This window comes from Pelophylax lessonae, assembly GCF_965119305.1.
Source record: "Pelophylax lessonae genome assembly, chromosome: 4".
Classification (NCBI taxonomy): Eukaryota; Metazoa; Chordata; class Amphibia; order Anura; family Ranidae; genus Pelophylax; species Pelophylax lessonae.
In genome coordinates, this window is record NC_138771.1 from 44,070,580 (window position 1) to 44,098,568 (window position 27,989).

Genomic DNA, 27,989 nt, shown 5'->3' on the forward strand with positions numbered 1-27,989 from the left:
CCTCTGGGGATTAAGTGGTTAAGAACCTTAGTCTGTAAAGCACAAAAGGGTTATGAAGCTTTACCACTACAAAAGGGATAACTCAGCAAGACAGAGGACTGTAGTTGGTAACCAACAAGCAACCAGTCATTAGGCGTGGTACCTGGTAAAGGTAACAGGTGAAGGTGACAGGTCCTTCAGAAGTGAGGGGGGAGTAAACTGTCTTAATGTTCGATTTTTTACATGACCGCAGTCTCCGCCTGGTCGCGGGCATAAATAAGCACGCTCCATGCGAAAGGTACCTCCGTGTGCAGGGCGAAGTAGGCCCCGCCTACAAGTTGCTGCAACCATATTTTCTCCACCCAAAAACCATTACCTCCTCAATGTTTCACCTTGATTGCAGATTGGAGTTTGGCTCTTATTCATCTATTTTGTTCTAAAGATGGACTTTTCATAAGTAACTAACAAACTAAAGCTGAACTCCAGCTAACATTTTTTAAATAGTTAGAGCAGGGCCGCATCAGCATTATGGTTGCCCTCAAAGGGCCGGTTATATCTGAAAGATTAGATGTCCAGAGCACCCCACGCCCCCTTACACTCTTACATGAGATGTCAAGAGCCCCCCCCCACCAACAGAAATCAAAAGTCACCCACCCTTCCTTACATCACAATGCACCCCCTTACCTTGTGCTGTTGCCAGGAAGAAGATGCGGGTGGATCTGGGAAGAAGTGCAGGGTCTGGAGGAGAACCAGAGGAGGGCTGGAGTCAGCTTCCAGAGTCTGCTAAGACCAGGGGAGGCAGGGACAAGGTGGTGTTGCACAGAGAGTTGCAGGATCTGTAGGAGGAGTTCAGCCCTTCTCTCTGCTGCGGACTGCTGAGAAGGGGGGGGGGTGTGGGCAAAGTTGAGCCTTTCTGCAGCTGTACAGAGGAGTGCAGGATCTGGCAAAGGAGTTCTGTTCTCTCTGCTGCCGACTACTGAGACAAGGTGGGGGCAGAGACAAGGGGGGTGCCACAGCTGCAGTAGAGGTTAGAGGGCCACATGAAATGGCCTCGGGGCCCGCATTTGGCCCGCGGGCCTTATGTTTGACACCTGTGAGTTACAGGAACAATTTTTTTTTTCTTTTGGGATAAAGGTATCACTGTAATGAATAAAAGTTGAACATTGTAAGCACCCTCGTCAGTGTGAAGTGGTTTTTCTCCACCCTCTAACTGCCACTTTTGCAGCTTTGTCTGTTAAAGGAAGTTTGAAAAATAACAGATTTACTGGGCAGATCACCAGGTGAAAATAAACAAAATAGGAATTTAAAAAAACCAACGCAGCCACCGCATTTAGGGATTGATAAGCTGCAATATGTTACATTTTTGCTTGTGGGTGTAGAAATGCTTTGTGGTATAAGGCCATACTTTTGGAGAAACCATATAAAGTGCCGAGAAATAATGCAGTACAAACATATCTGTGAAAAAACGAAACCATGTGTGGCCATAATTTGATTTTTTTTAGTCAATTTAACTGCAATGAAATTGGAAAAGAAAGCAATTGAACATGTTGAAATGTTTGATTGTTTTAAATGAGGTTCTAGTGTGTGTGGAATATGAAACTATTTTTTTTTCCCTTCATCCAATCTTTCAGGACATGCAGGCAAAAATCAGTCAATTAGAAAACATTTATAATTATGCTCAGAATTTTAATTAAATCAAAAGAAAATAAATAAAAAACGTGTGGCAAATTAAAAGTAAACACTCCCAAAGGAAACATAAATTAGAAAATAAAAATAAAATTCACAACTGTTATGTATGTATGTGTCAAAAGAGAAATTACAACCTGCAACTAACATACATTATTTTTAATAGAATTAGAAACATGTACTTTCTTCCACTACAAAATTACATTTAGTTACAGTGATGATATTAAACACAAAAACAAAAAATTGTTATGTTTTAGCTTACCAAATCTTGCATGTGGTGTCAGGATTACCCACTTCACCTGCGGAAGGTTTACCCTCCTTCATCACCCGGCCATTTTTTGCGATACAGCACTGCGTTACTTTAACTGACAATTGCGCAGTCGTGCAACACTGTACCCAAGTAAAATTGATTTCCTTTTTTCCCCACAAATAGAGCTTTCTTTTGGTGGTATTTGATGATCTCTGCGGTTTTTATTTCTTGCGCTATAAACAAAAAAATAGCGACAATTTTAAAAAAAAAAAACAAAAAAAAATATTTTTTACTTTCGCCTATAAAACATATCCAATAAAAAAAAAAAAATCGAATTTCTTTATCAGTTTAGGCCAATATGTATTCTGTTACATGTTTTTGGTAAAAAAAAAAAAATCACAATAAGCGTATAAACAGTATTGGCTTTAGGTATACAGTAAAACCTTGGATTATGAGCATAATTCGTTCCGGAAACAAGTTTGTAATCGAAAGTACTTTTATATCAAAGCAGATTTCCCCAGAAGAAATAATAGAAACTCAGATGATTCCTTCCACTGCCATTTATTCTTAAATGCTTCAGTTTATAGTCCATATAAAAAGATTATAGCAATGTGATGTCCATCCACAAATAGCGCCTCCACAAGGGGATTAGTAGCAAAATCCAGTAGGAGCTGCACAGTATAAAAGAGAAGAGAGGAGCCTCTAAGTGTAGCAATATGGTTCCATTTAATGAAGGTTCAACATTTAGCAACTCACATGGTCGATTATTAAAAGAGGCTCATCTAAGAATGCAGGCATCCGGGGTAAAGCTGTCCACATAGACCATCCTCTGCACCGCCGGCTCTTAACGATGTCAGTCTGCAGTCGTGACTGGGAAGACTACCCTGCAGTAGAGCGATCTGAAAGCGAGGCTTGAAGCACTGGTGGAGCGCAGTGTGGAAGGGATGACGTCAATGGTGGTGCGGGGGATGGTCTATCTATGTGGACAGCTTTACCTGTGATGCCTGCATACTTAGATATTCCTGTTTTAATCATCATCCATGTGAGTTGCTAAATGTTGAACATTCATTAATTGTAACCATATTGCTACACTTAGAGGCGCCTCTCTTCTCTTTTATACTCTGTTGTGATATGACGCTACTTGTATATCAAGACATTGCTTGTTTATCAAGTCAAAATTTATAAAAAATGTTTGCTTGTCTTTCAAAATGATCTCAAACCAAGTTACTCTCAATCCAAGGTTTTACTGTACTTTACTAACAATTAGTAGATAATATTATATAACAAATTCTCCCCTTGCCACCTAAGCAATACATTTGTGTGGCTGCAAAACGATCGGGAGCCAGCTTGACTGGCTCACAATCATGTGACCATTATGACAGCCCATCACAGTGGTATTGCAACTGTTCATCCATCTGATCCTTAGGCATTTAGAACCCTTGGAGGAAAGGGGTTTAAAAAATAATTCCAGGTATTAATATTTTATACATAGGTACATTGGTCCAGTTTGGATAAGTGTAGCTATGTACATATATGCCATACCTGGTTGATGCTCCTGGAAGGTGGAAATCACTGAAGTAGACACCACTACTCCAGTGATTTCCACGTTCTTCAGGGTCCTGTGCCGAGTGGCTGTCCTGCTGCTCCTACATAGTTACACTGAGCTGTGGCCAGTGTAACTATGTATAAAATACCCATACCTAGAATTCATCTTTAACCACTTGCTGACCGCCCCACGCAGATTTACTGTGATCTACGTGATAGTGTGCATGTGGTCTTGGTGGCGCATGCGCGCCGCCGGAACAGCGCTTCCGCTGTGATTAGACACAACGGGAGCCAGACCGCGGGAGGTGCGGGCATGATCTGTGCCGGCCTCCCTCGATCTTCAGGGAAACTGACACGAGAGCCGCATGCCTATATAAACAAAGCAGGCGGCTCTCCATTCAGACAGGCACAATGAGATCGTGTGTCTCAGCTAAGCTGAAACACCGATCTCTGTGTGCCTGTCACAGAGCCCCCCCCCCCCCCACACACAGTTAGTAAGCACAATTTAGGCTCACACTTAACGCCTTGATCATCCCCAGTATTAACCCCTTCCCTGCCAGTGTCATTCATACAGTAACAGTGCATATTATTTATGACTGATTACTGTATTGGTGTCACTGGTCCCCAAAAAGTGTCACTTAGTGTCAGATTTGTCCACCGAAATGTCGCAGTCCCACTAATAATCGCTAAATGCCGCCATTACTAATAAAAGCAACAAAAAAATAAGTCCAAAAATCTATCTAATAGTTTGTAAACACTATACCTTTTGGACAAACCAATTAATATACGCTTTTTGGGATTTTTTTTTTACCAAAAATATGTAGCAGAATACAAATTGGCCTAAACTGATAAAAAAAAAATGATTTTTTTAATTTTTTTATTGGGAATGTTTTATAGCAGAAAGTAAAATATATATATATATATATATATATATATATATATATATATATATATATTTTTTTTTTTTTTTTTTTTTATTAAATCGCTCTTTTTTTTTTTTTGTTTATAGCGCAAAATCTAAAAACAGCAGAGATGATTAATTACCACCAAAAGAAAGCTCTATTTGTAGGGAAAAAAGGACATCAATTGTATTTGGGTACAGCGTCGCACAACCGCGCAATTGTTTGTTAAAGTAACGCAGTGCCGAATCGCAAGAAATGGCCTGGTCATTAAGGGGGTAAAACCTTCCGGGGCTGAAGTGGTTAAACAGTTATTCACATGGAAGTTGCTATTCTGGTTTAGGTAATTATAGATAGCCTATATTACTGCTGCAATAAACAGTAAAAAAAAAGTGTAAAAAAATAAATAAATTGTTAAATTAATTTTTGGTTGGCTGCACAAACTTTCTATTAATACAAAACATTGTGCAGGGCTAGATAAGTGTTCCAATGTTTCTCGGTAACAGTTCAGCATTGTTATGTGAGGAATGGCAGACATGTGACTGAGAATGGAGTAAACAAATGTGTCCCCGATCCACTGGTGAGGAGCGAAGATTAAAAATGTATATAAAAATAAATAAATACAAAGTACAGAGCAATGCAATGACAAAAGATAACTGGCCATCCTATTTATTACCATGATTAAGTGGTCTAGACATCCAGCATTTGGCATCTCTTACGTGTCAGTGGTTCAGGTTCAACTTGTTTGTTCTCATGTATAATGAGCGTCCAGCTGTGTGTTTTGCCCTTTTCAACCTAAACACAAGGTGGTTTATGCGCAACGGCTCCTATTAAAATTCTGAAGTATTGAATACACTGTTCAAAAATAAATTCAAATCTCAAAATAATGGTCTTGCATAAGATGCCGTAGGTTTTGCAATCCAAAGTTCCGGGTTATGAGCCAACCAAATGCTTACCAGTGAAAGGTTCGATGAATTTGCTGAATAGGTAGAACAAATAGAGATGGCTTTGGATACCAGTGGGTGGTTAATTATACAGGTTGAAATTACTATAAACAGAACTGACTCAAAGCCTAGAAACACCTGTAGCGCTACCCCCAGGAACCGCTGGTGATATCAGGTTCTCTGTTCTACCATCAATCTCAAAGCCTTTCAGTCCCCACTGACACACCCGGTTATGGGTAAAAGGCCACTCACACCTGGATAACCTAAAGGAGAAGTACAGCCAAAGGTTGTTTAGCTGTACATGTCCTGTGGATCCTAGGAGTGCAGTTCGTTCAACACTCTTGTGACCTGTTTTCAGCAGACAGCGAGCTGAAGCCCACTGTCGGTTGACATCTTGGTCAATCCAGACTGGGGAAAGATCGCAATCATATGGTCACGATCAGGGCCGGATTAAGAGCATCATGGGCTTGGTGCTGAGGATTTTGAAGGGCCTTAAGGGCCGTGCCTTGGCATGCACCCAGAGGAGGAAGGGTGCAGCCATGCATGCCTAATTCAACATGGGATGCTGTCTCTGAAGCCCATAAACACATCCATGCATCGGCAACTGTCCCTCCTTGTCCGGCCTTCGTGCTGTGTGGGGAGGTTCTGAGGGAGCTGCCTGGGGAAGCGAGCATAGAAGCCAGACTTCTGTGTTTACAAGTGACAGAAGAGCGGTAACAGTGAATACGGCCAACCCGGGGCCTATATTAAGGTAGGGGCCTGGAGCTGCAGCTCCAATAGCCCCTACGTTAATCTGGCCCTGGTCAGGATCCACATAGATCCCTGGACCAGCACCTGGCTCAGGCTCTCAGCAAGCAACTGAGAGCCTGGGCAAACCTCTCCCATCCCCTCCACGGCTCCACGGTTCAGTGAGAGTAGAGGGGCAGAGCAGACAGCGGTGACTGACACTCACAAGCTCTCTGCTCACGGATCTCTGAGAACCAAGTGATCCACCAGGTTTATCGCTCAGTTCTCAATGTTAGAGCCAGCAGGGGACAGCTGCATCCACCTATGATTCTTGAAAAAAAAAATTCCTATACTTCTCTTTTAAGTGTCCATTCCCACTAGCACGACTTGTCAGGCAACTTGGTCAGCCTGACAAGTTGTGCACAGTCGCTCCCACTGTGCAGTACAGGAGCCGTTCTAATAGGAGCAACACAAGTCGCTCCGACTTAGAAAAAGGGTCCTGTACTACTTGGGGGCGACCTGGAGGCGACTTGCATTGACTTCCATTATGTGAAGTCCGTGCAAGTCACGCCGAAGTTGCGCTGCACGCGACTTCACAGGTCGTGAACGGGGACTTAGCGTTAGTAAGGCACAAATAAATAATAATGCACAGAACATAGGCCACAGGCTACCTACAGTAATGGTAGTTTAAGTAAATGTGTTATATCAAAGCAGGTAAATAGGGATGATCGAACTTTTGAAAAGTTTGGTTCAACCAGAACACCCGAATTTCCCAAAAGTTCGGTTCGGATTCCAGAACCCCATTGAAATCAATGGGTCCTGAACTTCTGGAATCAAAAAACACAATTTTGAAGCCCTAAAACCCAGTAAATGCCCCTAAAAAGTGCCTAGGGTTCTGGGTCATGCCCCAGGGACTATGAATCAGGCAAAAAAACGTTCTTAAAAATTGTCGTTTTTGATATATATATATGTATATATGTATACCCCTAACCCAGAATCTGTATAGTGGGGTCACCCTGACATGGCAGAGTTCGGGCACCCTGACATGGCAGAGTCAGTTCACCCTAAACTACACTACGGTCACCCTGACATGGCAGAGTCAGTTAACCCTAAACCACACTACGGTCACCCTGACATGGCAGAGTCAGGTCACCCTAAACTACACTACGGTCACCCTGACATGGCAGAGTCAGGTCACCCTAAACTACACTATGGTCACCCTGACATGGCAGAGTCAGGTCACCCTAAACTACACTACGGTCACCCTGACACTTAAAGCTATCCCTACAAAAACTAGATTTTTTAATCTAACTATAGTGGTATATAGTACCCTAACTACACTGCATATCCCTTTCCTCACACTAATAATTGCAAAATGACACTGGAGCAACACAAATGCTTCCACTCTCTTCCACAGCCCCTGTATTACAGTGCTAGAGTTTTGGCGGGGCTATGTTATATACTGGGGGGGCGTATTGGGGGCGTATTCACTCCTCATTGGGCTCTGGACCCCGTAGTCACTACAATCACATTTTACTGATGTTTCTGGGCCAATCATGGGCTTTTAAAGCCCAGTTCCTGTCCCATTGCATTCTGGGCAGTTCTGGTGGCCGAATTCCGAACTTTTACCACAAAAAGTTCGGAATTCAGACGAATTTCGAACACCCAATGTTCGGGTCGAACCGATGGTCGACCCGAACCGTTCGATCATCCCTACAGGTAAACAGTTCATAAATTAGCATCAAACAAAAAAACACTTTAATGTTGCAGAGATAAGTGAAAACGGGCCTATATAACAGGATAGAATAACTGAACTGCAGCAATGTTAAATTAAGTTTTAACTAAGGTAACTGGTAGTGAGTGGGATCAGACCCAGTCAACAAAATAGTCATGTTTTTGTTTTAGCGCACTCTTTACTAACACCCTAAATTAAGGGTATCCATAAATGTTCCTTAACGGGGTACCCCTAGAAGGTGATTGCAAAGTACCTAGCACCTGAATGTTAATATTGGTAGGCGTGCAGTGGGGCCCTTCTGAAGGTGGGGCACATAAAGCTGTCTCTTTAAGAGTATGTAGTGGATTGCTGCAGTGCTGCTAAGTAATGAGCAATTTATTTTGCACTCTGTATAGCAAGGGTTTACATGCTGTATATCCTCTCACCACTGGTTTCAAATGCTTGGCAGTTAACTGTTCCCATCGTCATGTCCCAGAGACTCCGTTTCTCAGCTCTGGTACACACATGCGCCTCAGTCTCTCAGCTCTAGTTCAGAAAGTGCAGTTTCTGGCAAGCTCTGGAAGATTAAGCAGCAGGTCTGTCCTCCCTCTAATGTAAGCAAGCAGGCACAGCAGCCCCCTCTATGTGATGCACTCTTTCTCCAGTACACTGTGGGATGTCCTGCTGCAGGTCCTCTCATCTCAGCTACTCTCTGGCAAAGACCCACAGTCTCCCGATTTTACCCAGTTAAAGCAGTTCTGTGGTTCAGAGTCCATCTGTCCCCTATCCACTTGTATTGTGCTGCACCTCTGTAAGAACTACAAGTCCCAGTGTCCTTTGGGGCGCGTGCATCCTTCCCCCTGCATCTGATTGAGTGGACATGTTAGTGTAGAAAATAAGCCAAAAACAAACTACTTGAATTAACATTAAAGCTGGAGATGAGCTGTAAAAAGTGTTATCTGGAGTTTAGCTTCAATTTGTTGGTTGGGTCCATCTAAGGTGGCTATATAGTGTTAGGTTTTTATTTTGTTCAGTCCAACAGATTCTTTCATCCAAATAAATTTGGTGGATGAAGACATTTCCCCACCACCCTTTCCAAGCCGGGACAATGAATTTTGGCAGCTGCATTTGTCGCTGTCAGAATACGCTGATGAGAATCTGCAGCTGCTGAGTAAAATTTTCCAACATGTCCCCTTGACAGAAGTAATTTAAATGATTGAGTGGATTCTCTGCTGAACCAGCTGAATTTTGATCAGTTTGACCAGTGGTCCTCAATCCTGGCCTACAGGGCCCACTAACATGCCAGATTTTAGGTATTACCTTGGGGAGATGCAGACTAGAATACTGCAATCACTGAGCAGCAAATGATATCACCTGTGGTGTATTTCAGTTATCTTGCAAATCTGGCCTGTTAGTGGGCCCTGTAGGCCTGGGTTGAGAACCACTGAGTTTGACCATGCTGTCCATGGATGGCTCCATTGCTTCTTCACTTAGAATGGAGAATTCCTCAAGCTGGCCATACATGGATCAAAATATGATCCATGTATGGACAGGGAGGTTGTACAGATTTACTTCTGTGCAACCACCCTGTTGGATTTTCCCTGCTCGATTAGTGTATTCTGGTGGCAGGAAAGTCCCCCCACCATCAGAATACTATAGCTCAGCGGGGAGAATTGCCCTATTCACCTTGAATGTGTTTATGGCAGGATCAACCCACTGGGTGAACCAAAAAAGACTCACCTATAGGCTGCCTAATAGGTGTGTGTTACTGGCTGGATCACCAAGTGAAAACAAAAGCCTATAAAAAGAAAACTAATGCAGTCACCACATACACAATATTGTCAAACGTATTGGGACGCCTGCCTTTACATGCATATGAACTTTAATGGCATCCCAGTCTTAGTCCTTAGGGTTCAACATTGAGTTAGCCCACCCTTTGCAGCTATAAGAGCTTTAATGATGCTGGGAAGGCTGTCTGCAAGGTTTAGGAGTGTGTGTATGGGAATGTTTGACCATTCTTCCAGAAGTTAATTTGTGAGGTCAGGCATGATGTGAACGAGAAGGCCTGGCTCGCAGTCTCTGCTCCAATTCATCCCAAAGGTGTTATATCGGGTTGGGGGTCAGGACTCTGTGCAGGCCAGTCAAGTTCCTACACCCCAAACCGGGCTCATCCATGTCGTTATAGACTTTGCTTTATGCACTGGTGGGTAATGTCAATCATGTTGGAAAAGGAAGGGCCAATCCCAGGGCTTTTTTTCAGCTGGAACTTGATGGAACTCAGTTCCACCACCTCTGACTCAGGCCCCGCTCACCACTATCACTTGTAAACCCAGAAGTCCAGCCTCCCACAGGATGTGCAGGATGGGGACAAGGTAGATTCAGGTGCCTGGGGTGCAGTGCAGATGCCAACATCCCCACTGGATGGTCTCCCTGCAAGTGAGAGAGTTGGAGCCACCTACAGTGTGGTGGTGGTTCCTGCACCTATTTTCTGAGAAAAAAAGCCCTGGCCAATCCCAAACTGTTCCCACAAGGTTGGGAGCATTAAATTGTCCAAAATGTCTTGGTATGCTCATGCCTTAAGAATTCCCTTCTCTGGAACTAAGGGGCCAAGCCCAACCCCTGAAAAACAACCCCACACCATAATCCCCCTCCAACAAATGATTTGGACCAGTGCTCAAAGCAAGGTCCATAAAGACATGGATGAGCGAGTTTGTGATGAATAAGTGTGGAGACTGCAAGCCAGGCCTTGACCTCACAAATGTGCTTCTGGAGGAATGGTCAAACATTCCCATAGACACTCTCCTAAACCTTGTGGACAGCCTTCCGAGAAGAGTTGAATCTGTTATAGCTGCAAAGGTTGGGCCAACTCCATATTGAACCCTACAGACTAAGACTGGGATGCCATTAAAGTCAGGCATCCCAATACTAAAAACGAATTGGTAATATAGTGTATGAATGTGAGTTAGGGACCTTAGATTCCTAAGCTACTTGAGGGCAGGGACCGAAGTGAATGGACAAGATATATGTAAAACACTGCGTAAACTGTATATACTGCTATATAAGTACCTGTAATAAATATATGTGAAATAAGTTGTGACTAAATTGTAAGCTTTAGAATTCCATGTTCAATAACAAATCTGCTTCATCTGTATCTGTGAAATGAATCCCTTTAAATGAAGTGAACATACGTGTGTATGGATGCATCCAACAATCCCCTCCATTTGTCTTCTTTTCCATAGCTGCAGACACTAAGTTGTCAGACGGCAGCTGGCAGTATGTCAAAGTCACACATGTAGCTCTGCTTTTGGAGAGATTACATTTTAATTAAATTAAGTGAGCTGTGTGGAAAGAGCAGAACCCTCCTAATTCCATGACTAAGGCACGAAATGACATGGAGTGCCGACCACTCTGGCTCCGGGCCCTGGGAAGCTCAATTTCAGTGAATGCCTATATGCCTTCATTACTGCAGGCGCCAGCAGTCGCCCCCTGTGTTATAGATACCATGCTGGTGTCAGTACAAAGCAAATGGTTAACGTCTTCTGTAGGTCTGCCGAGCCGTGTTTGTGGAGAAACCATGGTAACATGACCTCGAGTACCAGGATGTAAAATTGTGCAAATAAATGAGATTTAGCCCGGCTCTTTTTATTATATCATCCTTATACAACTGGGCTTATCACTCATCTCCCGTAATTCAGTTTTCTCAGACATTTTATTTTATCTAACTCAATGTTTATTGGATTAGCTGTAAAAACTGATATGTTTGCACATACGTTCTGGATGTACGAAACCTCTGAAAGGCTTAGCAAGATGTACTGCTGGTAAGGTTCTAGGTTGCTTCATATTTCATTGTGACTTCCAGCAGAGTCTGTTCATTCTACAGACATGTTGTACAAAATGTGCTGAGGGTTTCAGAAGGCAAAATAGTTTGAATAAAAATTAAATATGGTTAAAACGTTGGTGACCGAAGAACAGTGAAGCTCCTGTATAAAATTATACCTGGAATACAGATTTATACAAATTTATAAAATGCCACATTAATGGCTGCCATCTGGGCAATTATTTTGCTCTTCTGGCTGCTGAAGGTGGGTGTTATTGTTCATTTTAATATCAGGATGTTGTCATCCCCAACGATTGAAGGATGATTCACCTTTATGTCAAAGCTGCCAATACAGATAAGGGGCATCTGTAGATAAAAACAAACTGTGCGGCACTGACCTCAAGTTGAATAAATCCCTTTGCTTTAGGTGTAGGCCATTTACATACCTTATGAAGCCTGACTGAAATACTCCCAGGCAGTGCTTTAAGTGGGCCGGTATGCACTGGTACTCAGTACCACCACTTCCAAATATGGCTCTTGAGCATACCGCCACCTCTCCATGTGCCTTAGCATACCAGTACGCTTATTTTGGACATCTGCACCCTCAATTCCCCCCCCCCAAGAATATTTCCCACTCCAGAGCCAGACCAGTCACCACCAGTGAGTTCCCCTGCTCCGGAGTCCCAGCCCAGGCCAGGGGGGTGCTCTGTGGGGACCCTGATGTGGGGGTGGGGGGGGCAACAAAATTTATAGGCTATAATAGAGTACCGGCACCTCTTTTGGGCCACTTTAAGCACTGCTCCCAGGACGTTGCTAAGTACTCCCAGGACATTGCTAAGTGAGGCCTAGTCATCACTGCTCACCTTTACCATCACAGGAATGAGCTCTCAAATGCTGAGTTTGGAGCTACTGTATCAGGGGAGAAAAAGTGCATGTGAGGGTGTTTGAATCAGAGAAAGATTTCACTCCTGTGATGGTGGAGGTGAGCAGTGACGACTAGGCCTCACTTAGCAATGTCCTGGGAGTATTCCAGTCAGGCTTCCAGAGGTATGTAAATTAACTACACCTATAGCAAGGGTATTATAAATCTTTAGTCAGAGCTGCACAGTTTGTTTTAATCTGCAAACATCCCTTACCTGCCGAGGCAGGTTATATGGAAAGGTGAACTAGCCTTTTAACCTCTTCCCACCTGCGCTATAGCCAAAAGACGGCTACAGTGCTGGCCTAAATTGCTGAGAGGGCGTCCATGTACTTCCTCCCATGCATGTGCTGCCTGCGGGGTGCGGCCGGTGCACTCTGTGATCAGCGAGTCCATGAGACTCAGCTGATCACAGATCAGAGTAAGGGGCTGATCCTGTCCCTTTACCACGTGATCAGCTGTCATTGGCTGACAGCTGATCACGTTATATAAACAGAAGTCGGTAATTGGCTTTTTTTTCCTCATGGAAAAAAAAAAAGCAGATCACTGGCTTGTGTAAATGGGACATCGGTCCAGCACATGGACACCCACTGCCTCTAAATAGTGGCCATCAGTGCCACCTACCAGTGCATATCAGTACTGCTAAGCAGTGCCCACAAGTGCCACCTATCAGTGCCACCTATCAATGCCCACCAGTGCCACCTATCAGTGCCCATCAGTGCTGCCAATCAGTGCCCCCTCTCAGTGCTGCCTATTAGTGTCACCTACCAGTGCCTATCAGTGCCACATATCAGTGCCCTTTAGTGCTGCCTATCAGTACCCTTCAGTGCCGCCTATCAATGCAGCCTCATCATTGCCTCCTCAGTGCCCACCAGTGCCGCCTTAACAATGCCCATCAGTGCCACCTGATCAGTGCCTATTAGTGCAGCCTATCAGTGCCCATCAGTGCAGCCTACTTACCTGTTAGCAAAATTTAACAAACTATAAAAGCTTTTTTTTTTTTTTTTAATTTTCAGATATTTTTGTTTGTTTAGCAAAAAAAAAAAAAAAAAAGCCCAGTAGTGATTAAATCCCACCAAAATAAAGCTCTATTAGTGTAAAAAAAAATTGCATATGGGTACGGTGTAGCATGACCGCACAATTGTCATTCAAAGAGTGACAGCCCTGAAAACTGAAAATTGGCCTGGGCAGGAAGGGGGTTTAAGTGCCCAGCAAGCAAGCAGGTGAATAGCCATAGTTTGGCCTCCCTGCAAGTTTGGTGCTGTTTGGTGAATGCCGTGCCGAGAGGTTGGAGCACAAGGAGGCAACCTAGATTCCTCTGAGGCCTCCATAGGTGTCATCAGGGGAGCAACTACCTGATTAGGTGCTGCTGCCCTGACTGACCTCTGCAGCCATCTTTGGTGTGGGCAGCACTAATAAGTAAGAAAAAATGCTGTCAGCTGCTAGCAGTTAGTGTAGATATACAAAACACTGTGATAACAATAACAAAGTAAAATTGCAGCGCTCAGCACAATATCTAAAAACCCAAAACACATGAAGTGTTATAATAGTGAGCACTTACATAAAAACCTGCCAATCCAACCAGGGGAAATGGCGGCAGGACCTCAAATGTAAAACATCATGTGTAAAATGGTAAGCGTCGCCAATCTGAAATAGTGTGGCGGCCAGGACCTCAGGCATTTTATAGTAATAAACCTGTGATTTTTGCTGTTCTATTTTATTATAATTTGGGACTTTATATGAGGTGCGTAACCAACCATTGGTATATTGCATATAAACATGGTATACTGTACATTCATCAAAATCATAATGATATTAATCTATAATAGGCATAAATTGAAATAAAGCCGAACATCTAAATCCATGATAAATCCAGAAAGATTGCATGAAATTCATTTCTTTAAGAGCAGTTGCAATCCATGTATGGGTCAACTCAGATTGTTACCATATGGTGTCTAGGACCATGGGCCTTCTAGAAATGTCTACCCTCAGAACTGTGGGAGAGGTACCCGTACACATGAGATTATAATACAAGGACTCCAGATGAGTTGCAGATCTCCAATGAGGGATCACTGATGACTCAGCTAGCCATCCACATAGGATTTTTGTGTTAACTGATATGGCCACGATCAGATGTAAATGCCAAATGTGCCAAGAGAGAGTGCAGGATGCAGTCCTCTTTGGAGGAGGTAATTGTCTACCCCCTCTAACGTGTATATCGGGATCATCAGGACCTGTTTTAACCAAGGCCAGGACACAGCGGGGCGATTTACTAAAACTGGTACACATAGAAGTACAGCTGTGTACTGAAATGCGGGTTTGAAATCAGCTGAGGTTGAGTTTGGCTTTCATAATTGAATCATGTGGAAACAAAGATGAATTAAAAAAAAAAATTGTTGCACCAGATTGGGTATCTTTGCAAAGTGAAATTTCACCACATTCACTATGCTCTAGGACAACCCCCCCTTTGCAAAGTACAACTTATCTTGCAATGTTGCGTTTAGGACAGAAAATTACAGCCAAGGCGGGGGCCAACTATGGGCTTGGGTGGGCTTTACTTCCCTTTTTGAAACAACCTGACAACACTCTTCCAAAACTGAATGACCAGTTCCGAGTGGCTGTATCTTCTAAGAAATTTATCATTGACAGGAGTTTAAACTGTGGTCAAGGTTTGCTACAATGATGTGCCCTCTTATATATTATTTCTGGAAACGCTAAGTCATGTCTTCAAAGGGTCCACTTAATATAAAATGTTTCCTTTATTCCTCAAAATGTTTGTTTTGATGAAGGATGTGCTAAATGCGGTGATCTCACTAAGTGTCCATTGAGGTCACAGTTGGGATTCAATGCTGTCAATATAGAAGAGCATAGGCAGGTGAAGAGGCTTCAGACGCTAATGAGAAGTATTGACAATTCTGAATTTCATTCTCTTTTTACTGTCTTTAGGGCAGCCATCGGAGCACTAGCAGCTCTGCTGAAATCAAGTAAGTCTATTTTTGGATGCCTTTGAATGCCTTCCTACCTTCTCTGCACAAACTAAGTCCAAAACTAATTGAGATCTATAGTGAGATACTAAAAAGTACATGTCATGTTTTATTTCCTATGTATCTTTAAACAAGGAAAGAAAATCATTATCTATCTGAATTAAAAAAATGTTATCTTTATATTATTGATGGGTAATTCTCAAAATAATAATTTACAATTTCAGAGTAAAAACAGACAGATACAGACATTGGCTTTTTACAGTCTTACTTCCTGAGCCACATTTTATGACTATTATAACATGGTGTTTGGTGCAGATCTAGTAATGAAATCAATAATCTAAGATTCACTGGAAATGTCACTAAACCCACATCATAAAAAAATGATCAATAAATGGTGTACAGTATTGCATGCTGTTCATACTCACTCAGTCACTGAGATTTGTTTTCTGCAAAATAACTTGTTGATCCTGCTGCTCTCTATCTCCACCTTCTGTCCAGGTCCCCAATACAGCTAGAGATTTTGCAGCTGTGGTGGCAACTCTGTACATGCTCAGTTTTCAGTGAGTTTTTTTGCTGAGCATTTCCTCCCTATCACATCTGAGCAGCTCGTATGACTATAGAGTCACACATGTGGATGTATACACAGTGGTAAATCACAGCCCACTCCCTACCTCCTCCTCCTCCATGCCCACTAACCAGCTAAACATGGCGGGGATAGGCTATTACATGTAGATTGATGGAGACTTCACCTCCCTCCTATTCTAAACCACAGGCTGGAGGGGGGCGTGACACAGTCTGTGATTGGCAGAAATCCACCAACACCATGGTATTTCCACAAGATAATAAATATTTAATTTCAAACATATATTTATGACAATTTGAAACTGTTAATTTATATTATTTATTTATGTATTCCAAGGGCTGTTTTTTATTTTTTATTTTGAACATGTGACTAGCAGCAGAGGTTAGAAGCTGCTCCTGCTTATGTTTTCTGGCAGACAGGCTGGGAAAGATCTGAGTCATGCGACAGCTGTATATCGATTAGGAAAAATGTATTTAAAAGTTGTTTTTTTACTATTGGAATCCACTAACAGAAATAGAAGGGATAATGTAAATTGAACAGTGTGTGTTTTGTATCACTTGAAGACAATAAATAGATCTATAGTAAACATGACTGCCTAGAATTGATAAACAGTAATAGAAAGGCCAATATATCACACCTGGAGAAAATGTGTATTGTGTACCCGGCAGAGACTTTGTTGATGAAGGGACTTCTCTTGCACCTCCTGCCCAACACTCCTAAAGGTGGTAACAGAAAGGGTGAGGACACAGAGTGTCATGAGTGCCAGAGTTTGCAGATTGCAGACTGAGCTGGATTTGTATTGTAACCACATGAGTAGAACAGGAAGCTGAATATCATCAAACAGGAACCAGCCACAGGAACAACATGGTACTGTATCAGGAGGCAAAGACAGGGTTCAGAAAACAAGTCAAGATCGGTACCAGGAAGCAGGGGCGTTGCTAGGTGGGAAAAAGACCAGGGGCTTCAGCCCGAAGATAAATTTGATAACCCCCGCCCACATTTTAAAGTAAGCCCCGCCCAAGCTCCTCCCATATTTAAAAGTAAGTACCGCCCAAGCTCCACCCAATGGTCCCCTCAGTCAAGGGTCAGTCAAGGGGTGGTATGGAGAGGAGTACAGGGGGTGAGAAATTGGGTGGTATGGAGAAGAGAGAAGTAAAGGGGGTCAGTCATGTGGTGGTATGGAGAGGAGTACAGGAGGTCAGTCATGGGGTGGTATGGAGAGGAGAGGAGTACAGGGAGTCAGACATGGGGTGGTATGGAGAGGAGTACAGGGGGTCAGACATGGGGTGGTATGGAGAGGAGTACAGGGGGTCAGACATGGGGTGGTATGGAGAGGAGTACAGGAGGTCAGTCATGGGGTAGTATGGAGAGGAGAGGAGTACAGGGGGTCAGACATGGGGTGGTATGGAGAAGAGTACAGGGGGTAAGACATGGGTTGGTATGGAGAGGAGTACAGGGGGTCAGACATGGGGTGGTATGGAGAGGAGAGGAGTACAGGGGGGTCAGTCATGGGGTGGTATGGAGAGGAGAGGAGTACAGGGGGTCAGTCATGGGGTGGTATGGAGAGCAGAGAAGTACAGGGGGTCAGACATGGGGTGATATGGAGAGGAGAACAGGGGGGCAGATATAGGGTGGTATGGAGAGGAGCGGAGTACAGGGGGTCAGTCATGGGGTGGTATGGAGAGGAGAGAAGTACAGGGGTTCAGTCATGGGGTTGTATGAAGAGGAATACAGGGGGTCAGACATGGGGTGGTATGGAGAGGAGTACAGGGGGTCAGACATGGGGTGGTATGGAGAGGAGTACAGGGGGTCAGACATGGGGTGGTATGGAGAGGAGTACTGCCGGCATCAGATGGAACATAAATTAATGCAGCCTAAACTCAATCCTATTAAACTCCTTTGGTGTAAATGTAAACAGCCAGGTCTTCTTGTCCAACATCAGTACCTGACCTCAAAAATACACAAGTTCTCACAAGCTCAATACAAAATCTTGTGGAAAGCCTTCCCAGAAAAGTGGAAGCTGTTTACAGATGCAAAGGTGAGACCAACTCAATATACCACCCCATGACTGACCCCCTGTACTCGGCTCCTCTCCATACCACCCTATATCTGCCCCCCTGTACTCCTCTCCATATCACCCCATGTCTGACCCCCTGTACTTCTCTGCTCTCCATACCACCCCATGACTGACTCCCTGTACTCCGCTCCTCTCCATACCACCCTATATCTGCCCCCCTGTACTCCTCTCCATATCACCCCATGTCTGACCCCCTGTACTTCTCTGCTCTCCATACCACCCCATGACTGACCTCCTGTACTCCTCTCCATACCACCCCATGTCTGACCCCCTGTACTCCTCTTCATACCACCCCATGTCTGACCCCCTGTACTCCTCTCCTCTCCATACCACCCCATGACTGACCCCCTGTACTCCTCTCCTCTCCATACCACCCCATGTCTGACCCCCTGTACTCCTCTCCATACCAACCCATGTCTGACCCCCTGTACTCCTCTCCTCTCCATACCACCCCATAACTGACCCCCTGTACTCCTCTCCATACCACCCCATGCCTGACCCCCTGTACTCCTCTTCATACCACCCCATGTCTGACCCCCTGTACTCCTCTCCATACCACCCCATGACTGACCCCCTGTACTCCTCTCCTCTCCATACCACCCCATGTCTGACCCCCTGTACTCCTCTCCATACCACCCCATGTCTGACCCCCTGTACTCCTCTCCATACCACCCCATGTCTGACCATTGTCCCATCATTTTTTTTCCCTCCTCTTACATGTTATACGTGGGAACACTCACCTGCCCAACCCAACAGATCCAGCAAGCATTGTCCTGCTGTGATTTGCAGCACCTCTTCCACAGGCCTGTGAATGGAAAGCGAAGCATCCCGGTATATGTGGTGAACACATTTCAAAGTCTTAGAGACGTCATGGTACAGGAGATGGTCAGAGACTGCAGACATGGTACAGGAGATGGTCAGAGACTGCAGACATGATACAGGAGATGGTCAGAGACTGCAGACATGATACAAGAGACGGTCAGAGACTGCAGACATGATACAGGAGATGGTCAGAGACTGCAGACATGGTACAGGAGATGGTCAGAGACTACAGACATGATACAAGAGGTGGTCAAAGACTGCAGACATGATACAAGAGGTGGTCAAAGACTGCAGACATGATACAAGAGATGGTCAGAGACTGAGGACATGATACAAGAGACGGTCAGAGACTGCAGACATAGTACAGGAGACGGTCAGAGACTGCAGACATGGTACAGGAGATGGTCAGAGACTGAGGACATGTTACAGAAGATGGTCAGAGACTGAAGACATGGTACAGGAGATGGTCAGAGACTGAAGACATGGTACAGGAGATGGTCAGAGACTGCAGACATGATACAAGAGGTGGTCAGAGACTGCAGACATTAAACAGGAGAGGGTCAGAGACTGAGGGCATGATACAGGAGATGGTCAGAGACTGAGGACATGATACAGGAGATGGTCAGAGACTGAGGACATGATACAGGAGATGGTCAGAGACTACAGACATGATACAAGAGGTGGTCAGAGACTGAGGACATGATACAGGAGATGGTCAGAGACTGAGGACATGATACAGGAGATGGTCAAAGACTGCAGACATGATACAAGAGGTGGTCAAAGACTGCAGACATGATACAAGAGATGGTCAGAGACTGAGGACATGATACAGGAGATGGTCAGAGACTGAGGACATGATACAAGAGGTGGTCAAAGACTGCAGACATGATACAAGAGATGGTCAGAGACTGAGGACATGATACAAGAGATGGTCAGAGACTGAGGACATGATACAGGAGACAGTCAGAGACTGCAGACATGGTACAGGAGATGGTCAGAGACTACAGACATGATACAAGAGATGGTCAGAGACTGCAGACATTAAACAGGAGAGGGTCAGAGACTGAGGACATGATACAGGAGACGGTCAGAGACTGCAGACATGGTACAGGAGATGGTCAGAGACTACGGACATGATACAGGAGATGGTCAGAGACTGCGGACATGATACAGGAGATGGTCAGAGACTGCGGACATGATACAGGAGATGGTCAAAGACTGCAGACATGATACAAGAGGTGGTCAAAGACTGCAGACATGATACAAGAGATGGTCAGAGACTGAGGACATGATACAGGAGATGGTCAGAGACTGAGGACATGATACAAGAGGTGGTCAAAGACTGCAGACATGATACAAGAGATGGTTAGAGACTGAGGACATGATACAAGAGATGGTCAGAGACTGAGGACATGATACAGGAGACAGTCAGAGACTGCAGACATGGTACAGGAGATGGTCAGAGACTACAGACATGATACAAGAGATGGTCAGAGACTGCAGACATTAAACAGGAGAGGGTCAGAGACTGAGGACATGATACAGGAGACGGTCAGAGACTGCAGACATGGTACAGGAGATGGTCAGAGACTACGGACATGATACAAGAGGTGGTCAGAGACTGCAGACATGATACAAGAGATGGTCAGAGACTGCAGACATTAAACAGGAGAGGGTCAGAGACTGAGGACATGATACAGGAGACGGTCAGAGACTGCAGACATGGTACAGGAGATGGTCAGAGACTACGGACATGATACAGGAGATGGTCAGAGACTGCGGACATGATACAGGAGATGGTCAGAGACTGCGGACATGATACAGGAGATGGTCAAAGACTGCAGACATGATACAAGAGGTGGTCAAAGACTGCAGACATGATACAAGAGATGGTCAGAGACTGAGGACATGATACAGGAGATGGTCAGAGACTGAGGACATGATACAAGAGGTGGTCAAAGACTGCAGACATGATACAAGAGATGGTTAGAGACTGAGGACATGATACAAGAGATGGTCAGAGACTGAGGACATGATACAGGAGACAGTCAGAGACTGCAGACATGGTACAGGAGATGGTCAGAGACTACAGACATGATACAAGAGATGGTCAGAGACTGCAGACATTAAACAGGAGAGGGTCAGAGACTGAGGACATGATACAGGAGACGGTCAGAGACTGCAGACATGGTACAGGAGATGGTCAGAGACTACGGACATGATACAAGAGGTGGTCAGAGACTGCAGACATGATACAAGAGATGGTCAGAGACTGCAGACATTAAACAGGAGAGGGTCAGAGACTGAGGACATGTTACAGGAGATGGTCAGAGACTGAGGACATGTTACAGAAGATGGTCAGAGACTGCAGACATGATACAGGAGATGGTCAGAGACTGCAGACATGATACAGGAGATGCTCAGAGACTGAGGACATGATAGAAGATAGAAGAGCACTAGGGGGGCTGGAGAGCACAGGCGAAGCAGAGAGCACTGGAGGAGCTGAAGGGCACGGTGGGGTGGGGGTGGGGGACTGGAGAGTATTAAGAGGGGGTTTGGAAAGCATTGCAGGGGGGTTGGAAGACGCAGGGGGTGGAGAGCACGGGAGGGACAGGGAGCATAGGGGGGAGGGAGATGAAAAGCACCGGGGGAGGGCTAAAGAACAGGGGGCAGTCCAGTGCACTGGGTGGGGGGGGGGTTAAGAGCACTGAGGCGGGGATAAGAGCACTGAGGCGGGGATAAGAGCACTGAGGCGGGGATAAGTGCACTGAGGGTGGGGGGGGGGAATAAGAGCACTGAGGGGGGATTAGAACACTGGAGGGGGGGGGGGGTTAAGAGCACTGGTGAGCCAGCAAAAGAAGTTGTATAGGAGGGGGATGGGGCAGCTGCATATAGAGGAATTGATCTTTCCCTATTCTTCCTGCAGGAGGGAGAGGAGGAGAATCAGTTATTCAGCAGCTGCAGAAAGAATAGGGAAAGATGAATTCCTCTATATGCAGCTTCCCCATCCCTCTACTACCCAGCACACACACACTTGGGCAATGGGCACTCACCTTCTTCCCGCCGAGGCTCCGCCCCCTTCTTCCCGCCGAGGCCCCGTCCCCTTCCCGCCGCGGCTCCGCCCCCGCTAGTCCCCGGACTGAAGGAGCTGCCACTGCCTGCCCTTTACACAGTGCCCTTTACGCCACTGCATCCAGTGATTGGTGGGCGATCTGGGGCAGCCGCAGGGCAGGAGAGTGATTGCCGCTGTCAAGTAGCATTGATTTCGGGTGTGGGCGGGACCGGTATGCGGGGCTCCACCCCATTTTTCCGTGCATAGAGAAACAGAAGCTGTCTGGGGAGGAAGGTGGGCGTGGCATACCGGCCCCGCCCACACCCGACATCAATGCTGAAACTTGACAGCTGCATTCACTCTCCTTGCGGCTGCCCTGGATTGCCCACCAATCATTGGATGTGCTTTATAAATCTTACACTGCTGAGGTGTGTAGCCCGAGTTCTCGGCCAAACCCAGGCTTTGGGACTCGGGGCTAATCATTTTAAAAAAGCAACAGGAGACTCGGGGCTTTTGGGGAGCACACTCGGGGCTATAGCCCAGGTCAGCCCCCCCCTGCCGACGCCACTGATCACATGGGAGTGAACACCCAAGTGATCTGATTCTAGTGCGGACAGAAAAAGGGTTTGGTGCGAATGCGCTGCGATTTGAGCCATACAAATCTATGGCTCAAATCGCAACCAAGAGACACTGCATGTAATTCACACAGGAATGTGCTGCGATTCCTGTGTGAATTACATGAGGTGTCTCGCGCCACAGTAGTGTAAACCTGGGCTAAAAGCCTTAAAGCCAGCTGCAGCATTTCCATTAGCAGGGGTTAGTTTAGGTATGTTTAGATCCTAGTCTGACCACTCCTGAGCTATCCAGCCTGGAGAGCCGCACAGCCTCACGTATACACTCCTCTTGTATATGTGCAGCTGCAGACCAGGGATTGCTGTCGGGAAAGGTCCTCAGCTGCTTACGATTGGTAGGGCACTATAAAGGAAGGGGGCTCGGGGGAGGGCTTAAATAACAAACATGTCATATTTACTTGATCTGTGTAATGTTTCTGCACAGAGCAGCCCGAATCCTCCTCTTCTTGGGTCCCCCGCTGGCATTCCTGACTCCTCCTTTCTTTCTGGTGCCCCCCAATAGGAAACCCATGGGGGCACTTGTGCAAGCTCGCTCCTGAGTGCTGCTGCTGTGTCCACTGACACCAGCGGGACTCAGCCCAATCCCTGGCTCTCTCTTCACTAGATTTGATTGACAGGAGCGGGAGCCAATGGCTCTCACTGCTATCAATCTTCCCAGGGAGGAGCTCTCATGCACATCCTGATGGAGTTCAGGTAAGTATGAAGGTGTAAATCTGTGACACAGAAGGTTTTTTTTTTTTTACCTTAAAAGGGGAAGTACAGCCTAAGCTCGTTTGGTTGTGCTTCTCCTGTGGATCACAAGAGTGCAGTTCATTCTGCATTTCTGTGACCTGTTTTCAGCTGACAGCAGGCTGAAGCTCTAGAAAGATCGCGCCAATGAAGCCGGGATCCACCCACATGCCTGGATGGGCACCCGGCTCCGCCTGGACTGATGCTGCATCCACCTAGGTAAGTATGAATCTGAAAAAAAAGGATTCCCATACTTCCTTTTAAATGCATAAAATGCATTAGGTAATAAACCTTGAGGCTTTAGAAACACTTCCCATCTGCTGTACATTTATAAACATCCTCAGACGGGAAGGGTGAGTAATGCAGCAATGATGGAGATATCATTCTTTAGCCCCAGTGATTCTGCACAGGATAAAAGTAATCTGGGTGGCTAACAAGCCGCTGGATCACTTTTACAGGCAGCAGAAGGGGGTTCCACCCCCTCCCACTCCCACAGTGGTTTAGACATTAATGGCTGTGTGTTGAGTTATTTTGAGGGGACAGCAAATTGACACTGTCATACAAGCTGTACACTCACTACTTTACATTGTAGCAAAGTGTCATTTCTTCAGTGTTGTCACATGAAAAGTTAGAATAAAATATTTACAAAAATGTGAGGGGTGTACTCACTTTTGTGAGATGCTGTATATTGCATCCATTCTATCCTTTATTATCATATACAGTATTTATATAATTCCAAATGATTGATAAATTACACTGAAGCAGGCTAAATATAACTAAAAGACATCAAGAAACCATGAGTTGTCGTAATTTGGTTAAAAATAAAAAATGGGCTGCTCAACCTAAAATGCCCGGGCCTATTTTTTGTCCCAGTCCGGGCCTGGTTGGAACCCCCGTAATGTTTTAACAGCTATCTGGGGAGATAGAGAGATTTACTCTCACTTCCAGTCCTACTGACAATGTTTTATCAAACCACCTCAATCCAAAGCAATTACGGTAAATACATTTTTGACTTGCCCTGCTCTTTAATGTATATAATGTTATGTTAATACCTTTTGGTTAAGGGTGTGGCTGAATCTATTTGCTTATTCTTGTTAGAAATAAAATATAACGTTTTTATACATGGCCTTGAAGTTTTTAGCATGGCCTTGAACACTTTGCTAAGCACTAACATATTGAGCCATATGGCTCTAGGGATGAGCGGAATAATTTCTGCGAAATTGATTTTGCTGTGAAATTACTGATTTTGCCATCAACAAAATTTTTCTCAAGCTGAATCTTTCAGTTTTACTCACTGAGCTGCTTTGATAAAATTAGCTTGAAAGAGAATGTGTTTTAGAATATTTTAGTTTGTTTCATTAAGGACCTTTGTTATTGTGCTTCTTTCTTTTTTTTTTTTAAGGGTATTTTTTTATGTGCTTTCACTTTTTTTCGAATTTTACTTTTTTCACTGCCTGGTTATTTTTTCTATTTTAAAAAAAGTGGCTAAGTGGTTAGCACTTTCGTCTGGAAGCACTGGGGTCGTTGGTTCAAATCCCAATCATGTCATTACCTGCTTGGAGTTTGCATGTTCTTCCTGTACCTGTGTGGGTTTCCTCTGGGTTCTCTAGTCTCCACCCACACTCCTAAGACAGGTAGGTTAATTGGCTCCTAGTATGTGTATGTATGAATGTGAGTTAGGGACCTTAGATTGTAAGCTCCTTGATAGCAGGGACTGATGGGAATATACAATATATGCATGTAAAGCGCTGCGTAAATTGATGGTGCTATATAAGTATAAGAAAACGAAAACTGTCTGGATGGCCACGCTCCAATGCAACTCACATTTATTGGAATAGATACAATCCATACAGCATTGCAGAGGTACAGGAGCAAAAACAACTAACGCGTTTCACACCCACATTGGTGCTCAGTCATAGCTACAGTGCACATAACTGAATTCAAGGTATATATAGATGTAGGAGACCAAATAGTATAGCATTCCGATCTGGGTATTATCACTAAACCATAGAGGATGATCTGAACAAATTAATGCAACTAAAGCTCCCATTGCTTACTTCAAAACTGGAGAAAAATATGCTATAGTGCTAAGGCATACATGGAACACACATCCTCTATGGTTTAGTAATAATACCCAGATCGAAATGGTGCTGATGGGCATGCATGGTGATACATTTGATTTTTGAACATTTGTTTTATTCAGAACATGTATATATATATATATATATATATACATATTGATTTCTTTCATTCATGCTTATGCAGATTTTGTTAGCTTGCTTCTCATGTGTTGTGAGGCATCTTTGTTATACACATTGCAATGATGTTTTAACAATAGTATGTTTATGTAGATAGATATAGACAGGGCTTGAAAATAGCAAAATGATTTGGGATATATTATTATCTCCATATTAGGGGTTAAGATGATTATCCCTGAATGCTTTGGCAGCCCTGGCCTTTGTCCAATTAGACTGCCCCTGATTAGACTCAGGAGGATTGTGTATACTATTTGGTCTCCTACATCTATATATACCATGAGTTCAGTTATGTGCACTGTAGCTATAACTAAGCACTAGGTGTGAAACGCGTCAGTTGTTTTTGTTCCTGTACCTCTGCAATGCTGTATAGATTTTGTCTATTCCAATAAATGTGATTTGCATCAGAGTGTGGCCGTCCAGACATTTTTTCGCTTTCTTATGCTATGCATGCACAGCCAGCACCTTTTTTCTGTGCTTAAACAAGGTTTATCTGAGGAGTATTCACCTTGAGTGATGTTTCTTTACTGTGCTATGTAAATACCTGTAATAAATAAATAAGTGAAATAATAAGGCTAATGAGGGGCTGTTTTAGGCACAGGAAAAGGCCCAAGATGAAAGAATCTTCCATAACCCTTGGAAACTATTTAAAGCCCTTAATCCCCCTTGATATTCACTTCCATATTAACTTCAATGCCTTTGTCCAAGCATATGGCTTGATACATTTTTTGTACATTAAATTTTAGGCAAGGGTCAAACAGCAGCAGAAACCAGAATAATGGCTAGGACCTGGGGAATCCTTGGTCAAATATTAAAAAGAAGAAATGGAACTTGTGTTGTCAGCGTGCCCCCTACATTGGTAGTTAGAGGTAAAGAGCCTTCTTACAGGATTGTAATTGGAAAAGTGCCCCTTGTGTTGGTGGTCAACAGAGAGGCGCTCTTTTACATTGGTGGCCATTGGTTAAGTGCCCCCTTATATTGGTGGTCAGTAGGAAAAGTGTCCCCTTGCATTGGTGGTCAGTGGTGAACTGTCTCTTTGCATTGATGGTCATTGGTCAAGTATCCTCTTCCATTGGTGGTTGGTGGTAAAGTGCATTTTTATATTGGTAGTCAGTATAGTTCCCCTCAAAATTGGTGATCAATAGAAAAGTGGTTCTTTACATTGGTGATCATGGTGAAGTGCCCCCTGTGGCAGAGTGTTGCCCTGCCAGGGTCTAGGACATGGGTGTCCAACCTTTTGGCTTCTCTGGGCCACATTGAGTGTAGAGAAATTTTCTCGGGCCGCATATAAAATACTATAGTTAAGGTATATAAGTAATAAAATGCCGCTGCACCCTTCCTGCACCGCCGCACCCCCCCGCACTAATTTAACACAACTAGAGGATGATCAAATTAAATGGAATCAGTATACAGAGGTTTACTTCTTCAGAGAGATATTAAAGGAACACTCTAACCACCATGACCACTTCAGTGATTTGAAGTGTTCATGGTGGTAGGAGTCAGAAACACTGCACATGCTCGCCTCCCCTCCCCTCCAAGGCAGCCTCTGCCTACCGTTAGTTGGAAGCCGCTGTGGCCATGCCCTCGACCCAAATTCCTGTCTCCCCAGCAAAAAAAAAATTGTCAGGGGGCAGTGGGCCGCATTGCCTGGGGTTCCGGGCCGCATGTGGCCCCTGGGCCGCAGGTTGGACATGCCTGGTCTAGGAGGTTGAGAGCCAGAATTCTCAACCGGACTTGTTGAGGGGCTCCAGGGGGTTTGGTTAATGCAGAGGAAACTGGCTTTTAGGTTTCCTCGTGGTTTTCTAAAGGACCTGGAGCCTGGAGATTTCTCAGCGATCTGAGTGGGAGGAAATCTCTAATCCTGGGTCCAGGGTTTAGGATTAGCCAGAACACTGATGGGACAGGTGTGTCTAGGTCTTTTAGTAAAGACAGGACCAGGGTTCTGGGCTCCACCCCGCCAGACAGGAGGTCTGGCCTAGGAGTCAGGAGGGCTCCACGTGGGAGTCAGTGCAGCACGAGGCTGGTATCTGTGTGCACCTTGTTGGTGAGCTAACAGTCTGTAGGAGATAGACAAGGGTCTGAAGTGTAAGGCCAGAGCAGCAGTACTGCAAGTGAGAGACAAAAGGACTGAATGACGTTTATGTTGATGAGCAAAGCAATGCTGAAAACCCTGCGAGGGAAACTCATGCTTTGTGTACTGAACTTTCTTTTAATAAAAATGGGAAAACCTAGCCCTTAAAAAGAAGAAACAGCGAGTGGCGGTGCCCTTAAAGCTCTACATTTGATGCGAGTCCCTACACCCCATACATTGGTGGTCAGTGCCTCTTGGTGAGGTGTCATCATCCTCTGTGCTGCTGCACACTGCAGTCAGTGGCA

The 27,989-nt window shown here is 44.7% G+C and overlaps 1 protein-coding gene across 1 annotated transcript in view; it reads left to right on the top strand.

Moving 5' to 3' along the window:
- AGBL1 (AGBL carboxypeptidase 1) overlaps positions 1–27,989 on the top strand; it is a gene marked incomplete at its 5' end in the record, with an annotated part of 1,093,821 nt that overhangs the window by 159,009 nt on the left and 906,823 nt on the right. Inside the window, one exon of the mRNA XM_082254318.1 lies at positions 15,426–15,463. Within this exon, the coding sequence (XP_082110444.1) occupies positions 15,426–15,463 (38 nt within the window). The remainder of the gene's footprint in view (positions 1–15,425; positions 15,464–27,989) is intronic.